This window comes from Egretta garzetta, unplaced genomic scaffold, assembly GCF_000687185.1.
Source record: "Egretta garzetta isolate BGI_Z169 unplaced genomic scaffold, ASM68718v1 scaffold145, whole genome shotgun sequence".
NCBI lineage: Eukaryota > Metazoa > Chordata > Aves > Pelecaniformes > Ardeidae > Egretta > Egretta garzetta.
The window spans coordinates 1,364,949-1,390,271 of NW_009259687.1; the positions used below are offsets into that span (position 1 = coordinate 1,364,949).

Below are 25,323 nucleotides of genomic sequence, written 5' to 3' on the forward strand. Positions count from 1 at the left end.
GAGGGAGTAGCTGCCAAAAGTCAACCCATGGAGTTGCTGTGATAGAGAGGGGTTTTCCCTGTGTCTGTTTTTGCAGCTTGGTACAGTAGTGTAACTTTGATAATAAGAAGGTGGTGCTGCGAATAGTACAGGCTATCCCAGAGGCTGTCACTTTGCTCAGCACTGTTGAAAGCCCTGGTGAAGATCAGTGGACTTGCAGGATGCTGGAATTGAATTTTGCATTTTTGTCATGTTATGTTAACTGGGAAATCCATGTAGGTTATGTAGTTTTTCTTTTTCCTCTGTTCTATGCTGAAAAGGGAAAACCAATTCAGATTTTCTCGAAGCAAATGTAGGATTCTTCTGTAGTATAAATTCTATTAGTTCCTTTGGGACGATGGTGAAAATTCTGGATGTAGATTGATAGTGCTGGAAAGTAGTGGAGGTCTTGGAAGTTTTCGTAATGTGTCTTTTGCAACACCAGGTGCTGCAGACCAAATATGATTGGAAAAATTGGAGAGGTGTTAAAGCAGAAAATAGTATTGCATGGGGGATAGTGTAAGAATCTATGGCTTAAAACAGTACTTTTATGTAACATAGCATGATTTGTTTTTACAGGAAAAAAACACTTGAGCAAAGCTAATCAGGTTTCACGTGTGTGGATGTTCAGTTCAGTGCAGGCTAGTATGAAGTGGCAATGCCACTGAGCTGTGTTTCACTGTGACTGGTTCTGTTGAGCCAGTGCTTTCTGGAGCAGATTAGCATTTGGGGTTTCTGATGGAGCAGAGCTGAAACTGGGTTTTGTGTAAGGACTTGGTTTGACCTTGGAAGGAGCTGCACACTGCTTTTTTTCATTTAAGACCATGCCGATAGTAGCTGTGGGATGGCAGAATGATTCCTGCCGTATACATCTTGATTTTCATTTATAGTCTGGTTTGAGACTGCAAGGAACCATTTTGATCCTCTAGGCTGTAAGGGAATTTGCACACAGCAATTAGGGCTGTTAGCCCCAAAACTCGTGGATGACTTAGTGAACGTGTTTCTGAAAGATAACAAGTCTTTATTCATACAGTCTAGTAGAAGAGTCTGTTATATCTTCTGGTATTTTATTCCACACCATATTTATTCTCCCTCGTAAAACACTTTACCTTTTATTTCTATGTTGAACACTGATTTCTGGCCACTGAACCCAGTCGTGCCTGATTTTTGTTGTGTTGCTGAGAGATCTTCTGCTGTTTAGGTAATTGCAAGCTGTGGGCAAAGGCCTTCTTTCTCTTCAATAAGTTGAGCTGGTTGAGCTCCATTAGGACTACTTTTTATTATTATTGTTTGTATGACTACAGCACCTGACTGCCTAAGGCTCTGCTTACATTAAGTGTTAAGCCTGGGCTTGAGCTCTGGGCTTTGGCAGCAAGCCGGCTGCGCCACTGCTGTTGAGGTTGGAGCCTGACTGCTGTGTTCTCCTTTCTGTTCATGTGAGGCAGAGTCCAAGATCAGCTGCGCAGCAGGTCTGGTAGTGCTGCCGTCCAGGTAGTCCTGGAAACCTGCCTTTCACCTTTCAGGAATAGGAGTGACGAGGAGAGTGCCATTTGTTTCTGGAGTTCTGCTGCCTGTGAAGAAGGGATCTGTTCGTGCAATGTGTTGAGCCAGGGGAGGATTCAGCTTGCCAGGCTCACCCTCTGTGAACTGGTGAATTCAGGGCCTGGGTTGGTTATGGGGTGGTCCCCTGAGCTTTAGCATGTGTGGTTCTCCTGAGTGATGGTGCGTGCTTTCTGGATGCCTTTAGATGGGGGAAAACCAATCTCCTCTGTGGCATGGTTAGGACCTGGACATAAACCCAGGAGATGACACCTGACCTCAGACAAATAAGAGAGCCTAGCGAGACAGGGTAATACGTGTCCATGCATCAGTCTGGTGCCCCAGCATACTGATAACCTGACAATCGTCAGTTTTTTGTCAGTAAGTGTAAGGGTAGCAGATTTCTTTCTTTAAAAAAAAAAAAAAAAAAAAAAAAAAAAAAAAAAAAAAAGACAGCAGAGGCTAAAACCACATCCTTTAGAAGATACAAGTAGGTAATAGAGCTGGTATCCTTTATTGATGTAAGGCAGAAGTAGACTTGGTAAGTGAATGGTGAGTGGAAGGGATAGGCTATTAAAAGGAGGGTAAACAACTTGTGCTTGATGTGACAGAAACTGGAAGGGTGATGCAGTTGGAGGAGGAAGCTAGGAAAATGATTTTCAGAGTACCATGTGAGTAGGACAAAATTGTATTAGTTGGAACCAAAATTGCATTAGTTGGACAATGTGGATTGCAAAGCTTATGTTTCAGATCAGAAGGTGTACTGTTCAGTGTCTTAATACCAAAGTCCTGCTTTGAAAACATTCTTAATAAGCTTATGAACTTGTATTCATCTCTAAACTTCTGCTTTTGGTTGCTGCTAGCTGTAAATTACCCTTTTCCATCCCATGCTCAGTTTGAGCAATAGGTAATGAGACTTCCTCCTGGGAGGAGACAGGATGCCTTCCAGGCCTGAATATCTTTCCTGTTCCTAGCTTATATGTATGTAAATTTAAAAAATATTGATTTTGGATGGTAGCTTTTGAGATACAGAGATAACCTAAAATGGTGTTTTCATTGTATGATCCCATCTGATACAACGGATAGGATGAGGCATATGATGGGACCAGGGTTAAGTCTTCTCACCAGCTTCTGGCAGCTTTCCTCCAGCTTTCTTTGAGAAGATAAACAGTGATGCTGACAGGTTACGTATGTGAAGGCATTCACATTGCCTTAAGATATCCTCACCTGATGAATTCAGGGCCATCCAAGAAATTAGAAGAGACTCCCTTGGCTCCCGCATTAGACTTTTCTGTTGGTTTTTTTTCATTAAAAAAAAAAAAAGAAAAAGGAAGCCTCTTTCACATTACACACAGTCTTTAAAAAAAAAAAAATCTTTTAATGAGGAGAGGTTTCTGCAGGATTTCAGATTGAAGGACATCCTGTGCCTCCACTGCCCTCTATCCTTAGAAGAGTTATGAAGGTGCTGGTCTACAGCAGACTTGCTGCTGCAGGGCGAGTGCCCAGTTGGAAAATGTTTCATGTCTGCTAACAAAGTACTAAATCATGATTTTCTTCTGAATCTTGCTGTCAAGGACATTACAAAAGCAGAGTGGGAATTCCCAGCCAAAGGCAGCCATTTCAGTTGGTAGCTAACAAGATCCTACAGACATCAAAAAATAAATGAGGTTCCCTGCTCCAGTTACAGCAACAGCCCTAGAGCTTCAAAGAGGTCACAGGTGTGGAAATTGGAGGACTCTTAATGGAGACTGAGATAAAAAGGGATTCTCTAAAGCCTTGGATGTAAGTTTCTGATCTGAAGAGTGGTGAGTAATGCAATTGCTAGGAGGTATCCTTGGCTTTGCCTGGAGCATGCTAACAAGCAATCAAAACGCTTGCCCACAGCCAAACTGTTCTTTCCACTCTTTAGAATAATAAAAGCATTACACACAAACCCCACTGTTAATGCAACATGTGGGTGAAGTTCCAGGCTATTGTGTATAAAACTCTCAGTCTTAATTCCAGCAGTAATTATAACTTGTTCCTCTCTCCCCTGTTGGATGGTGACACTGCAGGAAGTGATGCAAAGTTCTCTGTTTGTGCATGTGTTAACTTACGCTGACTCTAGGAACAGAGTCTATCTAATCTCTTCATTTTTTTCTTTACCTGTCAAAGTCTCATCTGTAATACTGTGCAACTGGAAACTTTGTGCATTGAACTTCAATGTTTTGTCTGTCTTCAGTACTGTTAGGAGCTGGTTGTACTGCTTGTGGATATTTTGCTGCTTTTCTATTTATAATGCAATCTGACATTTGTTTTCCTCTTTCTCTTGAGGCTGATTTTGTTCAAATTAGAGATTTCCTTCAACACATGTTTTCTCATTTTCTAGTCTGCAGTTTTTGAGGCCCTCAGCAGTTTAGGCTGTGAGGTCCTGCCCTTGTCTATACTTGATAGAAAAAGTGTAGTGAATACCACTAAGAATTCATCATTTGCTGCCAGCTATCTGTGGTAACCTTGATAGCTCCTGTTTGAACAGAAGGGATCCAGCAATTATTGCTGAATGTAAAAGAGTTTTTAGCGTTGCCTTTGTATGCAGGGTGTGAGAAAGTCCAAGGCTTTTTATTTATGCTGGTATATTACACCATATAATTGCATCCATCTTTTGATCTGTGGTATGAATTAGTTCCATTGAAAACATGTTTTCTATTTTTAAATTGGTTGTCTTGAACTGAGTTCTTGAAACATTCTGCTTTTCGGTCTTGTTTTTGTGTAGATTTTCCATATTGTGCTGGGTTTAATATAATTGTTGACATGTTGGGTTTGAGGTTTTTTCCTTTACTTTTTTTTTTCTCTATTTTGTTTAAATCTCTCGATGTTTTATGTTACAGTGTTGTATTTATCCAGATTGAGTATGTAAGTTATCTCATAATATCTGAGCATCTCACAGCTCAGAAATGTGTGATGGTGAAGTGCTGTTAGCCAGTGTTAGAAAGGGAGAATGGAGGTTTGGAGGTCTTAAGTGCTGTGTTTCTGTATTTGACTTGACTAACAGTCTGTGTCCAGCGAGGGCTAGACTGGAAGCCCAGGGGTCCAACCATGGTCAGTAGGGACAGAGAAACATCTTGAAACTTGGATCATAGGTGGGATGATATCTGCAGGGCCTTCTTTTTCTCCACTGATCAGCAGCCAAGTCTAAATTCTGAACTTGAGTGCATAAATTGCAAATCTGAGGTTAAATGGAACTACTGAGGCCCAAGTAACTCTTCCAAGGAGCGTCATATTCTCCTTGTCTTCTCTGTAGCTCCTGTGATGCTCACAAAAAATGTGAGCTGTGCTACCAGCAAGCTATACCTATACCTGTCCCTATACCTGAGTAGCATGGCAGTGTTTTCTTGTGTTCCCCAACCCAAAGTCATTTGCTGTTCTCTTTTATTATGCTTGAAGTCTGGTCCGTACAGCAGCTTCTGTGGTAGAGCCCTGGTCCACGATGAGGGCTCCTCTGTGTCATAAAAGTAGTAAACAAAATGGCACATACCAAGTTTGGCAGAGCAGGAAAATGCCAGAAATTCCAAGGATTTGTTTCATGCTCCATCCGTTAGACGGTCCTGCTTGAGTGAAGACCCTTGCCTCGTCCTTCCCATGGTTGTAAGGGGTGTTGAAAGTGCGTTTGTGCATGCATTTTTCTTCCTTTGCAGTGGCTCTGCTTGGGGTGTGTGCTTGCTAGGTTTTTTTAATCAGTTCATGCTGATTCTTATCGTGTGTTTGTATAATAGTTTGGGGTTGATGTAATCATTGTTACATGTATTTCATTAAGAGGTGTATGTGTGTGTGTACTTAGGTGTTTGCATAATTCATGAAGTCAAGTATGTTCACATACCCCTTGTTAGCACATGAGCACATGTAGTAAGTACATACTTCTCTCCTTTGTATCAGTGGCTCATTGGGAAAGGTGCACTGTATTTATTCAACATGTATATATGTAAAAAACCCACAAGCTCTACCATTTATTTTCTTTCTTCTACACCCACCCTAAAAACGTAAAGAAAAACACACACTTCTGCTAGGGTTCTAGGATGGTTTATTTTTTCATTCAGCCATTAGTTTATTCGTTCAGGAGTTGTACACTGGAAAAAAAGTGCATCCATTAGACAGTGAGGGCTTTATTTATGAGGGGGGTGGTGTTTCAAAGGGGAGGCTGTCAAGTCCCAAAAGAGCCTTTCATGGTGTATTCTCAGCGTGCTTCTGAGGCCACTGCTCTGCTCATCAGGAGGAGAGGCAGAAATGTGGGCTTTACAGAGCAACTGTGTGTTTCACTGGTCCCTGCGCTCACTGACGTTTATTTACATATTGGGAGAGTAAATGGGTAGAACAGATGGCAACCAGACATTTGGTGGTTCTGTTCCTGTATGCTCCTCAGGGGTCTTGCATTCAGTTTTTGCAAAAAGCTTGTCCTATAGTGAAGAGAAAAAACCCAGGAGCCTGTTCACAGCTATGAAACGCTTGTTGGGTTTTTGCGACAGATTAAAGCATTTAGTAAAACGTGAAATAATTATAAGGTTTATTTTACAAGTCCAGATACTTGTTCCGTAGTGTAAGTCCACTGGTGTGTCTCTCTCTCTCTTTTTATTATTATTTCTTATTTTTTTCCAGTGAAGTGAATGCATTTAGATTTTAAGCCGGCGACCTCTTCCTTCTTCAATCTGAGTTTGAAAAGTAGAGGTCTATTTATATGGGTCTTGGATACCTTTTGGCCTTTTCCGCAATTATTGTAACTCATTTGTGCTCTTGTAAAAATGGAACATCTGAAAATTTTGCAGCATTTTCCATGATATTTAATATATGTTTCTTCACTATTTGCAGCTATGAAGCTGGGAGATTTACTTCCATACCAAGTTGAATTTTTTTTTTAACTTTCTTTGTACACACTGGAATGTTGGCGCAGGGCTGTTCCAGAGTGCTAGGGAGCTTGCTTGAGTGGTTTGGGTTGTTTTGGGTTTTTTTCCAATGTGTGCATGTTGTTTGTTTTGTAGAAGTGATAATTAAAGCACTTCTCCTGGGCAAAACCATAATATAAAATACACATTTTGAAAATATGCTAAAAGGGGAAGATGCAAGTCAGGTTTTGAATGTGTAAAATTCTCAACCTGCACATTGTTGCTTCCTGTAAAGCAGCCAGGTAAAGTGGGGAGAAATCAAATGAAAATTGAAGAGCTTGACCTTTTGCGCAGCATGCCAAATCAGCAGCTCTAACAGTTTGTGACGTGATGAATTCCAATGACTTATTGGTAAACACATGAAACTGCCTAGCATTTGTAGGAGAACCTGTCAAATAATGTAAATGCCAGACCTCAGTTAGTCTCACCTACAATGTGGAATCTCCTAGCGTTAGATAAAGCCTGTAAAGCAAACCTTTCTCTATAAAAGGTCAATGCTGAACTAGTTCACTTTGAACCAAGATAGTTTTCAAAAGTAAAAGTAGAATTACTGATCCTCCATGAGTTAATTGACTCAGATTTTACCAAATACTTTATAGTGCCCTTCTAATTAAATAATGTCTTTTAGAAAGACAAAACTAGGAAGCCATGGCACGCTCTGCAGGGAGGCTTACCATAGTAAATGGTAGCACAGAAAGTGAAAATGGTAAACATCACGAAAGAAACACTATCTTCTTGAGAAAGGTTTAGAAGGTTGATCATTAACAAAAAATAAAGTGGAAACTTGCTACTTTTCTGAGGGCCATGCTGCACAAATATTATGTTAGGATTAGTTTAAATGAAGATAATTGCCGAACTAGTAGATTTTTGGCAGTATATTCCACAACCCACGTGAAATACAGAAAATTGTTTCTAAGTAAGAGTTTTTAGCCAGAGTATGTTGATAGTGTGCATGGTTAATGAAGCTGCTATGTCTCACTCAATATGTGACAATGTTTCTGTGATATATGCAGCAGTTCTCTTAAATACTTTGTAAGGCACTTTGGAATCCTTTGAGATCAAAATTAAATACAAGCCTGTTATTAAAAAGGACCTAACTTCCCTTTTTTTTTTTTCTTCTTTATATGGGGTATTTCTGGTTTTAGGAAATGTATTTCTAAACTGAGCCCACCATCGCAGTGCAATTACTGAGTAAATCACATCCTAGATAGTCTTTGTTTTTTTTCCCCCGATAAAATAACATAGTTTAAATATCTTTTCCAGTGGTTTGTAGCCAGATGCAAAGTCAGCTAAAAAAGATTTCTTCAGAAAGATTTCTTTTCTACATCATTATGTAACTGAAAGTAGCTGTTGTAAATACTGCAGAATTTCATGGCAGTCTTGAAAGCCATGGCTTCTGTGTCCCGCTTCCTTCCCTTAGGAGCAGATGATGGCCTTAGATGGTCACACATTTTTTATGGTCTAGATCTGGATAAGCATTAACCAAATAACTAATTCAGTAACAGCAGGACTCAAGAGAAGTGAACTGGTAAAACCCAGTAACTATTTTTGGCAGAGTATGGCAGACCCTGTGTTTTTTAAATTTAAAAAAAAAAAAAGAAGAAAAAGTTACGGGTGTATTTGTTATTGAGTTCTCAAATGCTAATCCATATGTCCATATGTGGTCATTTGTATCTCTGAAGGGTTTTGTTTTGTTTTGTTTTCTTCTTTGACAGACTGATGTCTTGGTGTTGAGCTGTGATCTGATCACAGATGTTGATTTATATAAAGTTGTGGATCTTTTTCGGACACATGATGCTACTCTCTCCATGTTGATGAAGAAAACTCATGAACCCACAGAAGTGGTACCAGGACAGAAAGGGAAAAAAAAGCCAGGTGTGTACATAGGAATACATATATTTATTTATTAATACATGATAGAGAAACCACTGGTATGTATGATATGTTTATTTACCAATCCCAGAGCGAAAGAAATAAAAAAGGTACAGACACCCTATTTTTCCTCAGATTCCCTGGTGGGGGTGTGACTTGGTTTTTTCCAGCTCAGAATTAAGTATTAGGCTCGTGTAATCTTGCAGGCTCTGATCCAAAGCTCACAAGAGTTAAGGGAAAAGCTCCAGGTGACTTCAGTGAGTTTTGGATCAAACCCTAAATTTTTGTTGCATATGAACATTAAAACCGTTAGGTTTTTCAAGAGCACTAAGCATCAGCCAGATTATAGCTGGGAATTTTACCATTGACTGTAGGGACCAGCACTAGATGGGTAACAAATACTTCTAGAAATTCTCCCTTCTCATGGTATGTACTGAATTACTCTTCTGAGATCACATCCAGGAGCCTTTTGCTAGGCAAAACTCCCACTGATTTCAAGGACTTTGTTAGATGCTTATCTTGTCCCTCTTACCATAATATCTTAGTTAGTGCCTTTGTAATCTTTAATGTATCTATTCTCACAACACTGCTGTAAGGCAGGGCAGGGCTATTATCCCCATTTTATTTATATGCTAAAAGTACTAAATACCATACAGTTGTTCCCACACCATACCTCTCATTTTCTTTTAATGATATCTGTTAAATTGCTGAGGCTTGATTGTTGCCAGCTTAGTGGGTCCCGGTCCATGAGTAAAGCTCAGAGGGACTACAGTAATACAAATAAGAAAGCATAGCTTCAGACTGTTTGAGAGAGGAGTGAAATGCAAGCCAACAGTTGGACTAGGTGTATGTCTGAAAGTGGAGGAAATGTCTTTTAAAAAGAAAGCTGCTTAGACTCTGCATGAAAAGATTTTCTGGAGCAACATGTGAGGATAGCAGGGCTGAAAGCGTCTGGGACTTGGACTCCCAAACAGCTCTAAGTCCCCCTGTTTTTGAAAAGGCAATCTAAGTGATAATGGCACATAGAACATTGTCGTGCACTACTACAGCCACAGGGTTGAGTACTTAGGAGTTATAAACTAATGGGTCTATGACTAAACCTCATAGAGCTGCCCAATACATAAGCTCTGAGCACACAGGGTGGGGGCAAGGGGGTCTGTGAGGATAAACAAGATCATCTGAAGACTCTGCAAATGTAAGCACATGAGGTTGCACATGCATTCTTAATTTACTTGGGTTTTAGTGTCTGTATGTTTGACTTTGTAGCATTACTCTTCCTAGATGACCTGTTAAAATTTGTGTATGATTTCTCAGATCTGTAAAAGACCAAACTTGAAAATATTAAAATTCGGTCATGTGGAAGTGTTTTGACACCCACAGTGTTTGTCTTTGGGGCTGGATGCTAAGGTCTCCCACTCAAAGGTACTCTACTTGAGCTGTCATATCTATGTCTAGTAAGTTGTTTTCAGTGAGCTGCCTCGGATGAGACCTGTACCCTACCAGACTTTTTTCAGTCATTTGCTAAAAGCAGGGAAGTGCTGAGACTAAGGAATTTGGGGTTCTTCTCCAGGTTCTGGAGAGGGACAAGTACATTTTAGGGAGCATTGGACCCTCCTACCTTTCATTCCTACTTGACTGAACGCACCCTATTGCTGTCAACATTGTCCTAGCTCATCCCTCTCTCTTTTTCCACGCTGGCTTCCTGCTACCACCAGCCTCCATTCTTTCTCTCTTTGCTTAGTCTCTTCCTTCAAGGATCCTTGTCAAGAGTCCAGCTTCTCTTTCTCATATATTTCTTTTTTCCTTCACTACCAGTCCCATCCCCTGTTCCACTTCTGACTTCTCATCTCAATCTGTGTCATTTCTCTGCCCATAGTCATCTTTTTTCTTCTCTTCCAATTCCTGTCTCTGGGGTCTGGTTTCCACCAGTTTTCAAGGACTACTTTCTCTCCCTTCCAGCCCATCTTGCAGAGTCCTCATTTTTATGCTTTTCTTTCCCCTCACCCTTTTGTGCTTATAAGTTTTATTTCCTTGTAAAAAACAGGTTGCAAAACCACAACAGATTCAGCTCTTTCCCCTGAAGCAGTCATCACAGCATGGCTGTGGAGCCTGATGGCTTGTGTGCTTTGCTTGTACCACCTGATGGTACAGAAGACCTTAGATGGCACCTGCTATTTGATCAGTTCTAGGAGCTGAGGAGGTGAAACAACCTTTCCTTAAGAATAAAACATGCAGAAATTTTTTGCAGCAAAAATAGAAGTCTTTAAAGAGCATGTGAAATTGCAGTTTTTCAAAGATTCATAACGGAGTCAGATGACAAAAAAGTACACTCCTGTACACAGGTCAGCAGCGCTTACTGAATGTAATGGTGCTTTTCTGAAGAACTGGAATACTAGAGCTTTTCAAGGGAAGGGCCACCTAGCTTTTAGGCTAAACACTTTTTTTCTTCTTTAGGTTTAGAAGCAGCTGAACTGGTTTTGCTGAAGTTTTCCAAATGTTCCTCCTAAGGCAGGCATCTAGCATTGGAAATTTCATCCCAATTAAAATTTGATGAAACCTGTAAGCAACTGAAGATGAGATATTAACATGGAATGTGTCAGGCAGCTTTTCATAGTATGTGGCACTATTAGCTCCTTCTCTAAATTGTGACACATATATGTACTTGCACTGTACTGTTCAAGTGTTAGTATTAGGAAATGGATCCTTAGTCCTGATGAGCCGTGAGATATATTTGAAGCTTTATTTATTGTTTCACTGTTCCTACAAAGTCATTAATTTTTTGAGAAGGAACAACAAGACTTCTATTTCATATCTTATGGAATATGATATTAAGTTGTGGCTTTTGGGGATATTATTGAACATTCAAGAACTGTGATATAAGGAACAGTTTTTAAATTAGTGTGAATTGCAGTGTTAAGCAGCTATAAATTCATACTGATGGTTTCCTGAAATGCTTGACATGACTCAGCTGCAAATTACAGAGTGAAGTTCATTAGCTTTTTTATTTAGGGGATCATATATTGACGATAATAATCTCATTGGCTTTTTTAATTGACTAATAAGAAGCATGGCGAATAATAAGAAAAAAAAAAAAAAGCAGAGTGCTAGTGAATGGTAGTAACCCAAATAAACAGAGTGTGTCAGGAATTCAGACACCCAGAATGAAGCCATGTGCTTAAAGATGACCTGCAAGGGATTGAGTGGAAAAGAGCGTCTGAACTTTTCTGTTTATAAAGAAAGGCAGAAAAGATGGGGATGGTGACTCTTTCCTGCTTGTTTTTCTTGTCTTGAAAGCAGCAGGCATGTCATCACTGGTATTCCCTGTGTTTGCCAGGAGACCTCTTGGTGGTCTTGCAGGCTGCATCGTGTGAATTCTCTCCCTTTAATTGAAAGGGTGGGGATACTGAATCTTTAACAAAGGTGTCTTTTTCCCAAGTGTCAATTAATTATGCTTGATTAAAAAGTATTTTAGAAAATCTGACTAAAAATTATTTCTTCTCATCACTGAATTGCTCAACTTCCATTTTTTTGTGATGTCATGGTTTCTTTAGGTCATTAAAGCCTTCACAATTGATGAGGTTCTAAATTTTAAGGTAATTAATAAATTGCAATAGTTGTGTCAAATCCTTATTTATCTATTGTGAGGAGGCAAAACACATCCTGCATTCCATTTTTATACTTTAAATGATTTTTTAGTTACCATCACTGCAGCTTTAACATTTTTCTCATACTTCCCTTGCAGGGATTTTATAAACTAGTTATGTATTCATTCTTCCATTTATTTTTTTTCCTCACTAAGTAATGCCCATGTGATTTGAAACATCACTCTTGTATCTCTGGGTAATTGATTTTAGTAATAACTTTTGTCTTTTCTAAATTACAAAAGTAATGCAATTTATTGCCAGTGTACAGGGAAAAACCTAACCTGACCTGGCATCCACTACTGAAAGAAATACAGGGCGCTTGCATCATTTCACTGTCTGTTTCTTACCTATGACACAAGCAAGAGAAACCGGTTTGGTGGCAGTCATGTACCGGGTCCCATTTTCATTTTCTTTTTCCCTGTTTTCGTATTGCATAGAGCTTTGCAATAGCAGTGTAATATGCTACTGTAGGAATGGTCAGGAGATGGGCAGCCACGACCTGAAATTTGAGAGAAGTGTTGGTACCTTGATGGAGGAAAATCTATCACTGTTGTGTTTCTAGCCTGTCGGGAGACCCTGGTTAGGTGGCAGTGGTGATGGTTGGTTAGCCACTACTCCCAAACTTCATCGCCCTCCTTAGCATGAGAATCAACACTGCTTTCAAGACTTATTTCTGAGTTTTTACAGCAAGTGAGCTTTATCCTAATTGTACTTAATTTGTGATAGTGTTACATGTTCAGGCCTATTTTTGTACTACTTTGCTGTATGATTCATTTCTGAGAAGGGATGGGGGGGATTTCTGAAGAGGGTATGCTTGATCGCTTGGATCAAAGGCTGCCAGTAGGAGAACTTTCAACAGCTTCGTGGATTTGACTGTATTTTGATAGTTGTTATTGCTATGGTAACTCTGAAGGAATGGGTAAAAGGAAAATAAGGGATAGGGCTGAACTGGGGAAAACAGGGTTAAAAATAGTTTAGCTGAGAAAAGATCTTAGAGAATTAATTACTTATAGAGCATGCTGTTACTCCAATGTAGTTAAAGGCTTAGAACTTAGGAGATTGAGTATTTGCCAGTTTGGCCTAAAATAATAGTATTTAGTGGGAGAAAAGAGGGTTTTGTTAGAACTGTACCATTGTATTCTTGTACAGCTTGCGTTCCTGTAAAGATCAGCATTTGGTTGCCACCGGAGTGATGGAACATACTGCAAAATGCAAGTTAGAATAGGCTGCCACCACCATATTCAGATGTTGTGGAAAACTATTCAAAAATAAATGCTTTATATTTCAGTAGACCAAAATCACCGTCACTGATCGCAGGAGATGGGAATTGCCACAATAATATATGTGACTATTAGGTATTCTCTCGGTTGGCAGTTTTATAGATATTTAAACCAAGTTAACCCACCCAGAAACATCAGTGGTAGGAGTTTTAGAAGATATACTTTTATGTGTGTTTGTGTATGTGATTTAGGTTTTCTATTGCTATCAGTATTTATCTGAAATAAGAAATCAGTTGCAAAGCAGTTAAGTCTAAACTGAAATCATAGTCCTTTCCAGACCACCAAATTCTAATTTGGAATGATTTATGATGAGGAAGAAGCTGTTGGATTTTGAAGAACTCTCTGCTTGCCTTGGGTTTGTTGAGTAAATTCAGGTAGCAAGGGGTTTTTTATTTTAAAAAAAAAAGAGAGAGAGAGAGAAGGAAAGCACAGCTGAAGATGAAGTGTTGCATGTCAGGACCTGAAGTTGGCGTCTTCATAAAAAGGATGCAAAAAAGCTTGTAGGGCCAGTGTTTTGAATGCCATGATATGTATCAGCTACCCTGGCTGAAAAGAAGTTAATAAATATTGTGGATAACTTTTGCGAATTCATTAATTTGCTGAGTTAGTCTGACACCTAGTATTTCATATTTTGGGGGTGGTTGGTGGTCCCATTTGTCTTTCCAGTCTGCATTAAGACAGGGTTATATAATGATTGTGTTTGATTTTCTACTTCAGTGGAGCAGCGTGACTTCATTGGAGTGGATGACACAGGAAAAAGATTGCTCTTCATGGCTAATGAAGCTGACTTGGATGAAGAACTTGTCATTAAAAGATCCATCCTTCAGAAGTAAGCTCATGAGTCCTTGGGATAGATACTGAACTTGGGATGGGGGAAAATAACTGTGGACTAGGAGTGATGGTTAAAGACAAAGTAGGATGAGAAGGGGAGAGGAAATGCAGCTTTGGCAATATTCAGGGAGCAGCATTTTATTATTCATTACTTCATTACAACAAGTTGATAGGCTTGTGAAAAATTCCAGGGGAAAAAAAGGAGTGGTGAAAAGGTAACTCTCCTTGAAATGAAGCCAGTGTCGCTATAGTTCAGGTACAGATTAGATTCAGAGATTCAGAAGTGGTAGACGTATGTTCATAAATGAAATGCTAGTGTCATTGGCTGAGTCCCAGATGGATTTACAGAGTATCTGAGAAAGCCTCTCAGGATTTCATGACATTCTTGTGCATATAAGGCACAAAAGCTCAGCTGTGTTTCCAGGCCCCAAAAAATTCTTTAGACAATCCATGTTATACCCACCCTTAAACTGCACTGGGGACTTGGATGAATTTATTAAATATGCCAGACTAGCTGAGCTTCCTGCACATCATAATTCATATCTGTTAGTAGAAGAATGAAAGATGGCTTGTTGCTCTTTACGCTCTTCTGTACAGTGATTTTAATTTTATCAGACACACATTGTCTGACATTTTCTGTGGAAAGCTCTGCTGGCTCCTTCAGACCCAGCCTTTGTAGTCTGTCCTAGGCTGACAGTCAGACAGACTTTCACCTCTGTGAGATTACACACCTACAGGGCAGCCATCTGAGAGCTGGGAAATTCATGCATGTGGACCTTGTAAGTCAAGGATGCGGATATCTGGGGTCTGCTCCCAGATAATCTCTTCTGTGAAAATGCCTCTGGTGTGTGCTGCAGGCCACAGCTATAGGTGTAATCTTTGCCTGAGCATCCTGCTACCAGATGCAAGGGAGGTGCTGTGTGCCCGTGGAAAGATGACTCCTCTTCTGCCTGAGTTTAAGGATTACCCTAGAAGGAAGGTGGTCAAGAGTGAGCCATGTGTTAACTGCTGTGATGGAAAGAGCCTGTCCCAGCATGTTCCCTCTGGCTCTCTCCTGGGTTTTTCTTGGAGGTGGCAGGGACCAAGGTGCAGACAAGCCCTCTGTACATACACAGCAGCTGATCTGCATAGTGTAGGAAATTCAGCATTGTTGCCTTCGGTGTTTTCAAGCAAACAAAACCTAATAGATCTATTTTGGACTAGGGAGGAATATTTTATCAACTGTTAGTGATAGGCTTGTCTGTATGGCTTTCTCCTAGCATTAGCTGGTGGCTGTGATAAAACGATTTAGAAATTGCTGTAACATCTGTGATCTTAGTTGACCTCTGATTTTACAGGTTCATCTAACCAGAGGATTCTCATTCCTGTTATCCTATAGCTAAATTAATCAGGCTTTATCCTGCAGGCAAAACGTTGCCTTCAGGAACACCTGTTCAGATACATTGTCATCAGCAGATCTTCTTGAGCATAACTGTTTGGGATTTGGTGAATGTAGTGTTGGTGATATACAGATGGGATAAAAAACTGTATGTTTCCCTGTCTTTCTTACTTTTTCATATGCATAGCTATCAAAGCTAATGTACCCTCCAAGTGAAGCCCACCGATGATAGGGTAGTCTAGAAGCACAGAGAGAAGATCTGCTAAGTGTTAAAAAGAAGAAAAAAGAAATTAAGGAAAAGATCCTCTCAAGCATCAGGCAGAAGCATTGGGCCAGTATCCACCCGGGTGAGCCTCTGACAGCTGAAACTGCCTGCTGTGGATACTCATGCATTCTCTCTGTTTTACAGCTGCCATCTTGGAGCAGCTCTGAGGGAAGCAAAACTGTATATGGAAATTGTCAAATATTTTCAAATGAGGCAATTCCAGGGTAGCAACAACTGTGGGAGCTCTAGGAAGACAAAAGTGTTGGCAGCTAGTGATGTTTTAACCACTGTGTTGTCTAGACCTGCTCAAACCCTGACTTTCTCATGTGAGAAACAAAAGCGACGCTTAAAATGATCTTTGAAGTCTTTTTTTTAATACATTGTAGTAAGGAGGGGGGGGGAAAGAGCAAGCCCAATCTCGTTTTTCTTCATGGATCACTTCAAGTGACTGACTTTCAGCTACCATGTTGGCTGTTTCTTGATCTCCGGACTTTGTTTTGATGAAATAACAGACTGTGGCAAGATGGGAGAATTTCCAGTACACTCATTTGTTCCTCTGTAAAATACAATAGACATCTTGAGGGTGTTGCTTTTGTTTGTTTTGTTTTTAATGGTCCCTTTGAAGGGCTATGGTGGTCTTGTTACATGAACTCTAGAACTTCTTCCGTGCTTGTTTTGCTCTTCAGATCCTTTTCTTTTTCGATTTTCTTTTTTCTCTCCCTTTTTAAGAAGGGGAGTGGAAGGAGGGACAGGGAGGGAGTGGTGAAAGGAATGGGAAGAGGGAAGATGAACTTTTCTTTAAAGCTAGGAATCTTGTTACTGGTAAAATCTAGATCCCATACAGAAATGGTTCAAAGGACCTTTGGCTTCCCCTCCTCACAGGAGGGAAGCTGTGTTGACAAAACATCCAAAGCTGTAGAACGCTAATTTAAATCCTTGAAGGAAAACCTTTTTTCTGACCTTTGCCTTCTTCCTATCACTGGATTTCACGCTCTTCACTTTCCTGCCATAAAAGAGCAGCTGGGGGGGGAGGGACAGGGAAAAACATACATTCTCCTGAGTACCTGTTGAGTATTAAATATTTATTTGCTCTTGACTCAGGCATTTTGTAATAATGGAAGTGTTACAGAGTAAAATATTTTAATAGCGTTTCTAAGTTCATGCGTAATCTGTTATTCTCTTTCTCTCTTTGGTTAGGATTCCTTTTCCAGATTTGTTTTTGGGTTTTGTGAGTTGTGGATAGCCATTTTAGTTTTGAGGATGCCTCTCCTTTTTACACCACAGAAAGGTCTGGATTTTGCTCCTTTGCTTGCCAGAGCAAATCTGGCAAATCTTTCCATTCAGCTGTTAAAATTATCCTTTTTTCCCCCCCGTGCTGTTAATCACCCTGATGACAAGTCCCACAGGTAGCATCCTCCCTCCAGTAAACAAGTGCAAAACAGTATCAAATACATCCATCCAGGCACGTTTTGGTGTGCATCAGGATGGGCCAGGAGACAAATTTATTGGTGGTGCCTAGAGACACTAATGCTGCCGGGGAAAGCATTTTCAAGGAAATGGTTCCCTGTTTGGGTAATGAGAGCTTATAAAAAGCCATGAACAGCCTGTGCATGTCATTCACTTTGGCAAATAGCTGCAAGATGAGATACTAGAATGAAAGAAATACAGTTTTGGGAAGTTTCAGAGCCAGCTTAGGGCCCTTTGAAGAGGAAAAAAAAATAAAGTTATGTGCTCATCCCTGGAGCCTGGTTTTGCCAGTGACATCTCTCTGACTTGGGTCTTGGCAGGATGAAGGAGTGAGGAAATGATGAGAATTCCATAGCTGCCACCTTTGCTTTCGGAGGGGGCAAAGGTATTTGTTTTCAAAGCACGATTACAATGGACAGGCAGCTTTTTGCTCCACCTCTGATATTTATGGTCATGCAAAGTGAGACAGTAAAAGACACCTGTTGGAGCAGGTCTAAATTTGGAGCATTTCCTTTTAAGATCTTGTGGGCTGTGTAAGGGTGAGTTCAGCCTTCGTGGGTGTTCTGTCTGCACAGACGCAGGTGCAGGGCTTCTCCTAGAGAATATGTTAATAAATCACCATGACAATTCCAGCTACTTATTACCTCATGTGCTTCAGACAGAAAGGAATACCTCATCTATAAATATATACAGTACTAACATTAGTAACCTTGAAGTAACAATGCAGATCTGTTTTTAAGATATTTTAATAAAAAGAGGGGGGTAAGATGGGGGAGTTTTTTCTTCCTTTTCCCCTTGCATCATGAGAGTAAAAATGAATGGTGTAGTATAATTTTAAAAGTCAGCGTTGCCAAGTGGGTAGGTAATGGGAGTTCAGGAATAGCTTTGATACACTTGATTTCCTTTCTGTTGCCTTGGGATATTGCCTTTTTTTTTTTTCTACTGATAATTTGTTTTAAATAACTGGATCATATATAAACACGCTGCAGCTTTCTTAGTGTTTGTGTTCTCTGGAACTGCCCTCCTTGGGAAACTGGCATCTCTGAAATACTCTGCCACTCCCATGGTGGTTCTTTCTTTTTTTTTTTTTTTTTTCTTTTAAAATCTACTTCCATGAGAAAGGCTGGGAATGATACAGGTATAGGCAGGTGCTCCACTGTGTAAGGCATCTTAAATTAGATCATGGGCAGATGTCCTCTTCCAGATCCAGCTGTGCTGGTGAAGGGGGCCACCACCTCCAGCTTGCCCCCAGCTGTATGTATGATCAAGTACTTCATAAGCCACGTGTGTCAAAATGAGTTGCGTTACTTTTAATAGATTAAACAGCAGGACTTTGATAACTTGGTTCTTTTTACTTTGTGTGTTAGGGAGTGGTCCCCACAAGCAGTGCCACTGGCAGGGAAGGGAGTGACACGATAACCCAACTCAGTGGGAGAATCCTGAGGAGCAACTCAGGGCAGACCAGGGAGCAAAAACTTTGCTAGGCTCAGCTGTCTACAGGATGAATGTACATGTATTAGCTTTGGTGGTGGTCCCATGTTGGAAAAATGAGTAGTTTTCACTATGAGCAAACTTTTGTTACTAAGTTTCGTTTGCTTTCAAGTGATATTTTAAGGAACGCTATGAAAAGATGTTGGATATATCTTTTTTTCTCTAAAATGTGACTTTTAGAGAGTGTTGTGTAGATTTTCATGTCTTTCCAATTAGCCCAGATCTGCTCTTGCTGTTATTCCCAGATCTGTTCTTTTCATAAATAAAAATAAAATTTTCTGACTAGCATCCAGAAAGTAAGTCAGGTTCTTTTTGGCTCCTCCATCACAAAAATAGAAATTGTATGTGTTGATTTAGGTAATAATCCTTTTGCAGATGCACAAGCCAGAAAATAATCTGGTTCCCCTTCCCAGAACTGAATTGGTTTCACAGTACTAGTAGGAATTTAGAAACTTGTAAAAAGTTATTTTAGCCAGTAAAGCAAGCGGATCTGATTCTGAATCAAAACAGAGGAACTAGGTCTATTGAATAAGAGGGTGTGATTTTTACACACTAACTTCTCAGACTATAACCACACTTTAAAAATGTTGGTGTGGCTTTAATCATATTTCTTTACAAAGGAGTATTTTGCTGAACATTTAAAAAAAAAAAGTCATTGGCCTGTCAGTTTTGTTTGAGCCATGAGTTGGGAGTAGATGTTCTCAAGATGCCCTTGGAGGTCTTGCTTGCCTGTTTAGAAGTTTCTCACTTTACTAAGAGCAGCTGCTGTAACTAAAAAGCATTCATTTTCTCAGAAAATTTGCACTTTTTATTATGCATTTTCTGTTTTTTCTGTAAATATGTTGGGGATGAGTGTAGCCTTCAACTTCAGAAATGGAGTATTTTTAACATTATTTGTTTCTAAAATGGATGTAGCCAAATATAAGGAAAACATTTTAATTTGGAGCTTTTGTTGTGCTTGTACAATAAATGTGAACATGCTATCAAAGCAGTTTGTGAGGCATTGAATTTATATTTTAAAGAACATGCTGCTATTACTGATTTTAATACTGTTGCTTCCACAGGATTTTATTTTGTTTTTCTACTGCCATGCTATTTTATTCATTCAGTGGGGGGGTTGAAAGGAATGTACAACATATCCAGGTCCTATTTATAAAAGAAAGGTCATGCCATGTCTTGACAGCTTGTACAGGTAAGAGGTAATCTTGGAATATGGAATATTAGCCACGACTTCTGTTGAATGTAGCTATAGAAAGACTTATTGGCAATGGATTTAATTTTACTGCAAGATTCTTGCCAGCGTTACAGTACACATAAGACTAAAAGCAGAGAGCGTGAGGCTCAGCATTTGGTTTCTAATCGTCAGTAAATGCATGTTGCGCAGGTCGTCATTAGTCATTTGTCTGTCTGCCTCTCTGCTGCGGTCTCAGACCAGCACTTAGCCTGTGATTTGGTTTTACTTTTTGGAGGTTTCAAAGGAGGAAGAGCTGACTGTATTGCTTGGACACCCTTGAGTCCATGTGACTTGGTAAACGCAGTGCTCTGGATGAGTCATCAGGTTGGACAATACTGAAGTTGAATCCCTCTCGTTGTTACTCTAAGCCAGGCTTGGGTCTCGAAAAGATGACGAATGGTCTGTTCGTTTTAGGAAGATGCCTTAATATTGTAATACAGTTGCCACTGTGTAGCTTTTAGCAACGCTGTGGGTAATTTATTTCTCAGAGTTGATGGGAAATGCAGCCATCACCAGTTGTTTTTGTGACATATTTACCTCAATCGATCCAGACATAACCTGTACGATCAGAAAGTTCCTCTGAATGGTCTGGTGAGGGGCAAGACACAGAATGATCAACTATTTGCTTTTAATGTATGTTTTCAGCCATAGCATGTGTTCAGTAGAGCTGCCTGTTGAAAATCTTAGGTTTTCAGCTTGTGTCCAACGATCCCAGAATGACCAGGACGTGACAGAGGGGCACAGACTCCTTATTGTGGGGTTGGGATGGTACGAATAAAAAAACAGCCAGAGGTCAGAGGAGTTATCCCTGCTTGTGCGAGCGCTGTCAGGCTCTCCCCTACTACATGTCCGCCATGTGTTCCTCATCAGCGGGATGTGGAACTCCATGACGCAGAGCAGACTGGAATGCGGAGTTAGTTAACACCCGCCGTTGGGGAATTTATCAGCCAATGTGGAATATGGGGGGGAGGAAACAGCCTAGTTTAAAGCAAAGTAAGGGTGAAATGAGGCATGTGACTGTTCCTCTTCAGTTAAAAGGTCTGATTCTGCTTGGAGCTGAGGTCCTGGCTCCCGAGCCCAGACAAAGCTTGTGGTTCCCTTACTGTTCTGCATTGCTGATTTTTTTTTTTTTTTTTTTTTTTTTTTTTTTTTTTTTTTTTTTTAATCCTTTAAATTGTCATGCTAAGCAGAAGTTTTTTGCAGTGAGCTGGAAGGAAATACCCTTGGGATTTTTGCAAGGAACCATTCATCTAGTTTATTCTAAGAAATCTGGACTTTGAAGAGCCTTTCCTTCATCCTGGTCATTGAGTTCCCAAATCAATAACTTTTAGGGATACATAAAAGTGATAGCCTCTCCATTAAAATTAGTTACACTTGGTATTAATTGAACTGTAGTTGCATAATATTTTTAGTGCTGATTTATTACACTTACTTCATGGCTACTTGAACTCTAACCTGGATGATTTACTGTGATGTTTAGCACTGCTAAAGAGTATTGTGAAAGTCATAATGGAAAGAGTCAGAATACAGTTAGCTGGTTGAAGGTATACGTGTGCCTACAATCCTTATTGGGTTCGCGTTCTACTTTACTCGCAGCAAATATGTATCTTTCAAAATGTTTCCATTCATTCAGAATACAATGCTGAATTCCCTCTTGAATAGCCGTTGTGTGGTGCTCCCCAAACAGCATTGTGCTGGCAGTTTCTGGAATTACACAGGAAATGAAGAGCATAGCAAACTTTCCTTTCTCTTGCTAAGACATGCTCCCCGGGAGTTCTTCCAGTAGATCGAGTAAATAGCAGAGATCTATTCCTGTGGGCAGCATGTCCTCTACGTTGCTGCTTTGAGAAATCCTAATTTTCGCTGGCTTTAAATCCTTCCTTTCTTCATCAAATTTATTGCACCATTTCCTCAGCTAGAAAAGATTAGCTAGAGCTTCTTTTTACATGCAGTAAAACCTCTTATCCACTTGCCTTAGAGATTTCCTATAGGAGACTCTCCTTCCCCAGTCACCAAATATGAAATACTCTGTTAGGAATTAAGAGGAGATGGCTATTAGACCTTGATATATGAACTGGCAATGCAGAATGCTAGATCTTGCACAATTACTCCTTCTAAGTATAACTTGCATGTACCTGCATACCTGTATGTTGGCTGGCAATAGCAGTTGGTATTACTTGGGTTGATCATCTTGAAATCCCTTAACCATTTAAAAAAACATGTGGGGGGTGGTATTCATAATTCAGGTTAGTGGAAGCTCAAGATTTTGAAAAATCTGGGTCGGTCAATACAGAGAGATTTAAAAAGGGAATAATTTAGGGCCTTCAGACAGAAAAAATTTGGCTGATGGACTTTAATTAAACTCTGAGGGTTGGAAGCAAACCAGTAAGAAAGCAAGGGAAATTCAAGTTAAAGCTTAACTTCTAGTTTTTCTGCATATAAATCCTCCAGCAGCTGGTGATATTTGTGAGAGCACAAGAGACTGTCTTTCAGTATTCCCTTTGATTTTATATTTTTCCCTTTGCTTTATTATTCCCAAGGTGTAGCATTAAATACCATTTCAGAGGCCACGTGTGTCCCTAACTTCTCTGTCCCGTGTCTATGGTACATGTGTTCATACATGCATGAATATGTGTGTAATATATAGCTTTGTTCACTAATGTATGGGTACAGCATTTCTAGAACTAGGTATTTATTTTTTTGCCAGTTTTTTTTCCCCCAAATGAGCTACAGCATTTCTGAAAATACCTCTGAAATTCCCACTTCTGTGACTTTGAGCCTTAGCCAGGTAGAATAGTAATAACAGAATCACGGCCAGCAGTGCCATAAATTTCAACTAAAGTATCGGGCAAGAGGGCTGATTTCTGTTTGTACTGTTGTTAGAGATGTTTATGCAGGGCAGGTCTTTCAGCAAGTGTGATTATTTTCAGAGAGGCCCTCTCTCTCCATTCTTGCATTAGAATGTGCTGGGGATGTGTGCGGGGAGCAGCACCTGACGAACAGCAGCCAGACGCAAGGAATAAAATCCCTTGGGAATGAGACTTCTCTTTATGGCCATTTTTCACTTCTAAGGCCACTTGAAAAATATTGTTCTTCAGGTAGATCTCCTTCCTAGATCCCTGGGTTAGCATCTGGGTGCCTGCCATTTTCCCAGACCAAGGAGCTACTGAAGACTTAAGCTTTTCAAGTAGGAAAGTATGCAAGCACATATTTTGCAGCACCAGACGCTATTGAAAGAATAATGGACCCTTCCCACATTCAACTCCATTCTTCTTGCACTCGCTCCCAGACCTCTGGAGCCACTGTGCTAGCAAATGATTACATTCTGTTTCTCTTCCGTAACTCTTCCTAAACCAAATGTTAATTGAGACATTGATTTATACAATTTAGATTCCTTTGTTAAGTCAGTGTAGTTAAAAGTAGCCTCTGGCTATCGAGGGGATAGATCAGTGAGACAAATTAATGCTTGCTGGTATGTTTTTCTATATCTTACCCTTTGAGAAAATAGTATATATTTCAGATTTAAGGAATATGTCTCTTGCATTTGTTTGTTTTAGATGTACCCCATGATAGTGTAGCTCTAGAATGAAGGATTCTGGGTGTTTTCTGATTTACATTGTTATATGAAGGGAACAACCTGAAAAAAAAAGTATACTTTGGCATTTTTTTGCTGTGCCCTTGATGTTTGTCAACTGAAAAGAAGGAGTTGTGATACTAGGGATATTATATAGATTCCAGGCTTTCATATGCGACAGGGATAACCTCGTGCCTGGGGTGAAAAATAACTTCTCATGTCCTGGGCAACTGTTGACTGAAAGGGTTTGCAGAAAAGTTGTCTGACCTTACTTCTCAGTAATCTATTCTTGTCTTTGGAAAAAAATAGAAATGTTACTCTGTTTGACTGTTGTTGAGAACCATGAAAATAAGCAACCTCTGTGTTTACAGAGGAAGAGTTCTCTTGTTCTACAGGTGATCTCGTGCTGGAGAGGGTAAAAGTTAACATGCGAATTGATATGCTATCACCTGTTTGCAGTAAGAATGTCTTGTAATTAATATACAGAGAGATGTCACCTGTCTACTTGGCTTTGTGGACTTGAGAATTCCACTTAATGTTTGTCTCGTACTTTCTTCGCTTTTTAAAATGAACGCGATATTACTTTCCCATCTCATAGGGGCCTAACTCATGAATATTTGTCAGTACTGTAAATGTAAAATGCTGCTTTGAGTACAGGGTACTGTTGGCGTTCCTACATTTAGAATCAGAATAGTACTACTTGTCAAAACGACCTGCAGGAAGCAGCTGATACAACACTGCATACAGCATGAGCTACAGATCATGTTTAAACCTAGATTTTCAGTTTCAGCACTTGCATTTCTGCATGTCAGACACCAGTAGTATTTAAATGTACTATTGTATAGTTTATTCTGTTTTATGTTGTTATGTGCTGCTATTCTTATCACTCCTCTGTCTCTAATTTCCTTTCAATGTGCTCATTCCCCAGTTTTTCATACAAAAGCACTGGACAAACAGTGAAAAATGAAATATGTTTTCTTTTGCCTTAACAAGCCACTACTCCCGAGTGAACACGATCAGATTTGTAGGTAGGTGGTTCCTTGCGTGCGCATGAACTGATTTTACAAATGCCAGCTTGCGTCTGGCACAGCTCATAGCCGCACACCTGAGCTAACATGCGGGTGGCTGTACTGCTGCCAGGGCCAGGCTGGGCTGGCAGCAGCATAGCCAGGCGAGCAGAGCAGCCCCTGAGCTAGCGAGTCCTGCGGAGGCCCCGGCCACGCTGTGGAAGATCCAGAAGGATTCGGTAGGAGCCAGCTCTGGTGCAGAAATAGCAGTATCGTATAGGCTTTCTCAGGTCCATATTACTCTGGATAAAGGGGAAAAAGCGATGCTTATGTTTCTTAATTCATTTATTTGTTTGCTGCTTTCCACTGCCAGTTTGACCACCTGATGGCAGCTTTTAAATTCTGAGATAAGAATTGTGGTTTTGTTACCCATACGTGCAGCTTTGGTGGGCGCTTTCAGGTTCCAACAAAATGCAAATATCAAACAAGAGTTAATCTTCTACAGTTCTTCAAATAGCGTAGTTTTCACAGTAGAAAAGTAATTCCCTTTAGAATGTGATCACTCCAAAGACTAACTGCTTTCATTTCTCCTAAACATTTTAAAAGCATGACAGCAATTTCCTATGAGTGATCTGCTTTAAAAGATCTTGAGTTGATTTGGGCTGCTGTGTGTGACCTGCTTCTTCACTTTTTTAATAAAAATGTTATGCATGAAGAGAAAGAGTTAATGTTTTCTGAGTGACGAGTTCTGGTAATAAAACAAGGTGATACTGCCCTGCTAAATAGTGGCCTCATAAAGCTCATGTGCAT

General features: G+C 40.0%; 1 protein-coding gene across 1 annotated transcript in view; it reads left to right on the forward strand.

The window, feature by feature from the left end:
* The window catches only part of EIF2B3 (eukaryotic translation initiation factor 2B subunit gamma), a 100,210-nt gene that overhangs the window by 11,283 nt on the left and 63,604 nt on the right, over nucleotides 1–25,323 (forward strand). The window contains exons 3-4 of the mRNA XM_035894191.1: nucleotides 8,186–8,345; nucleotides 13,984–14,095. Coding sequence (XP_035750084.1) covers nucleotides 8,186–8,345; nucleotides 13,984–14,095 — 272 coding nt within the window. The remainder of the gene's footprint in view (nucleotides 1–8,185; nucleotides 8,346–13,983; nucleotides 14,096–25,323) is intronic.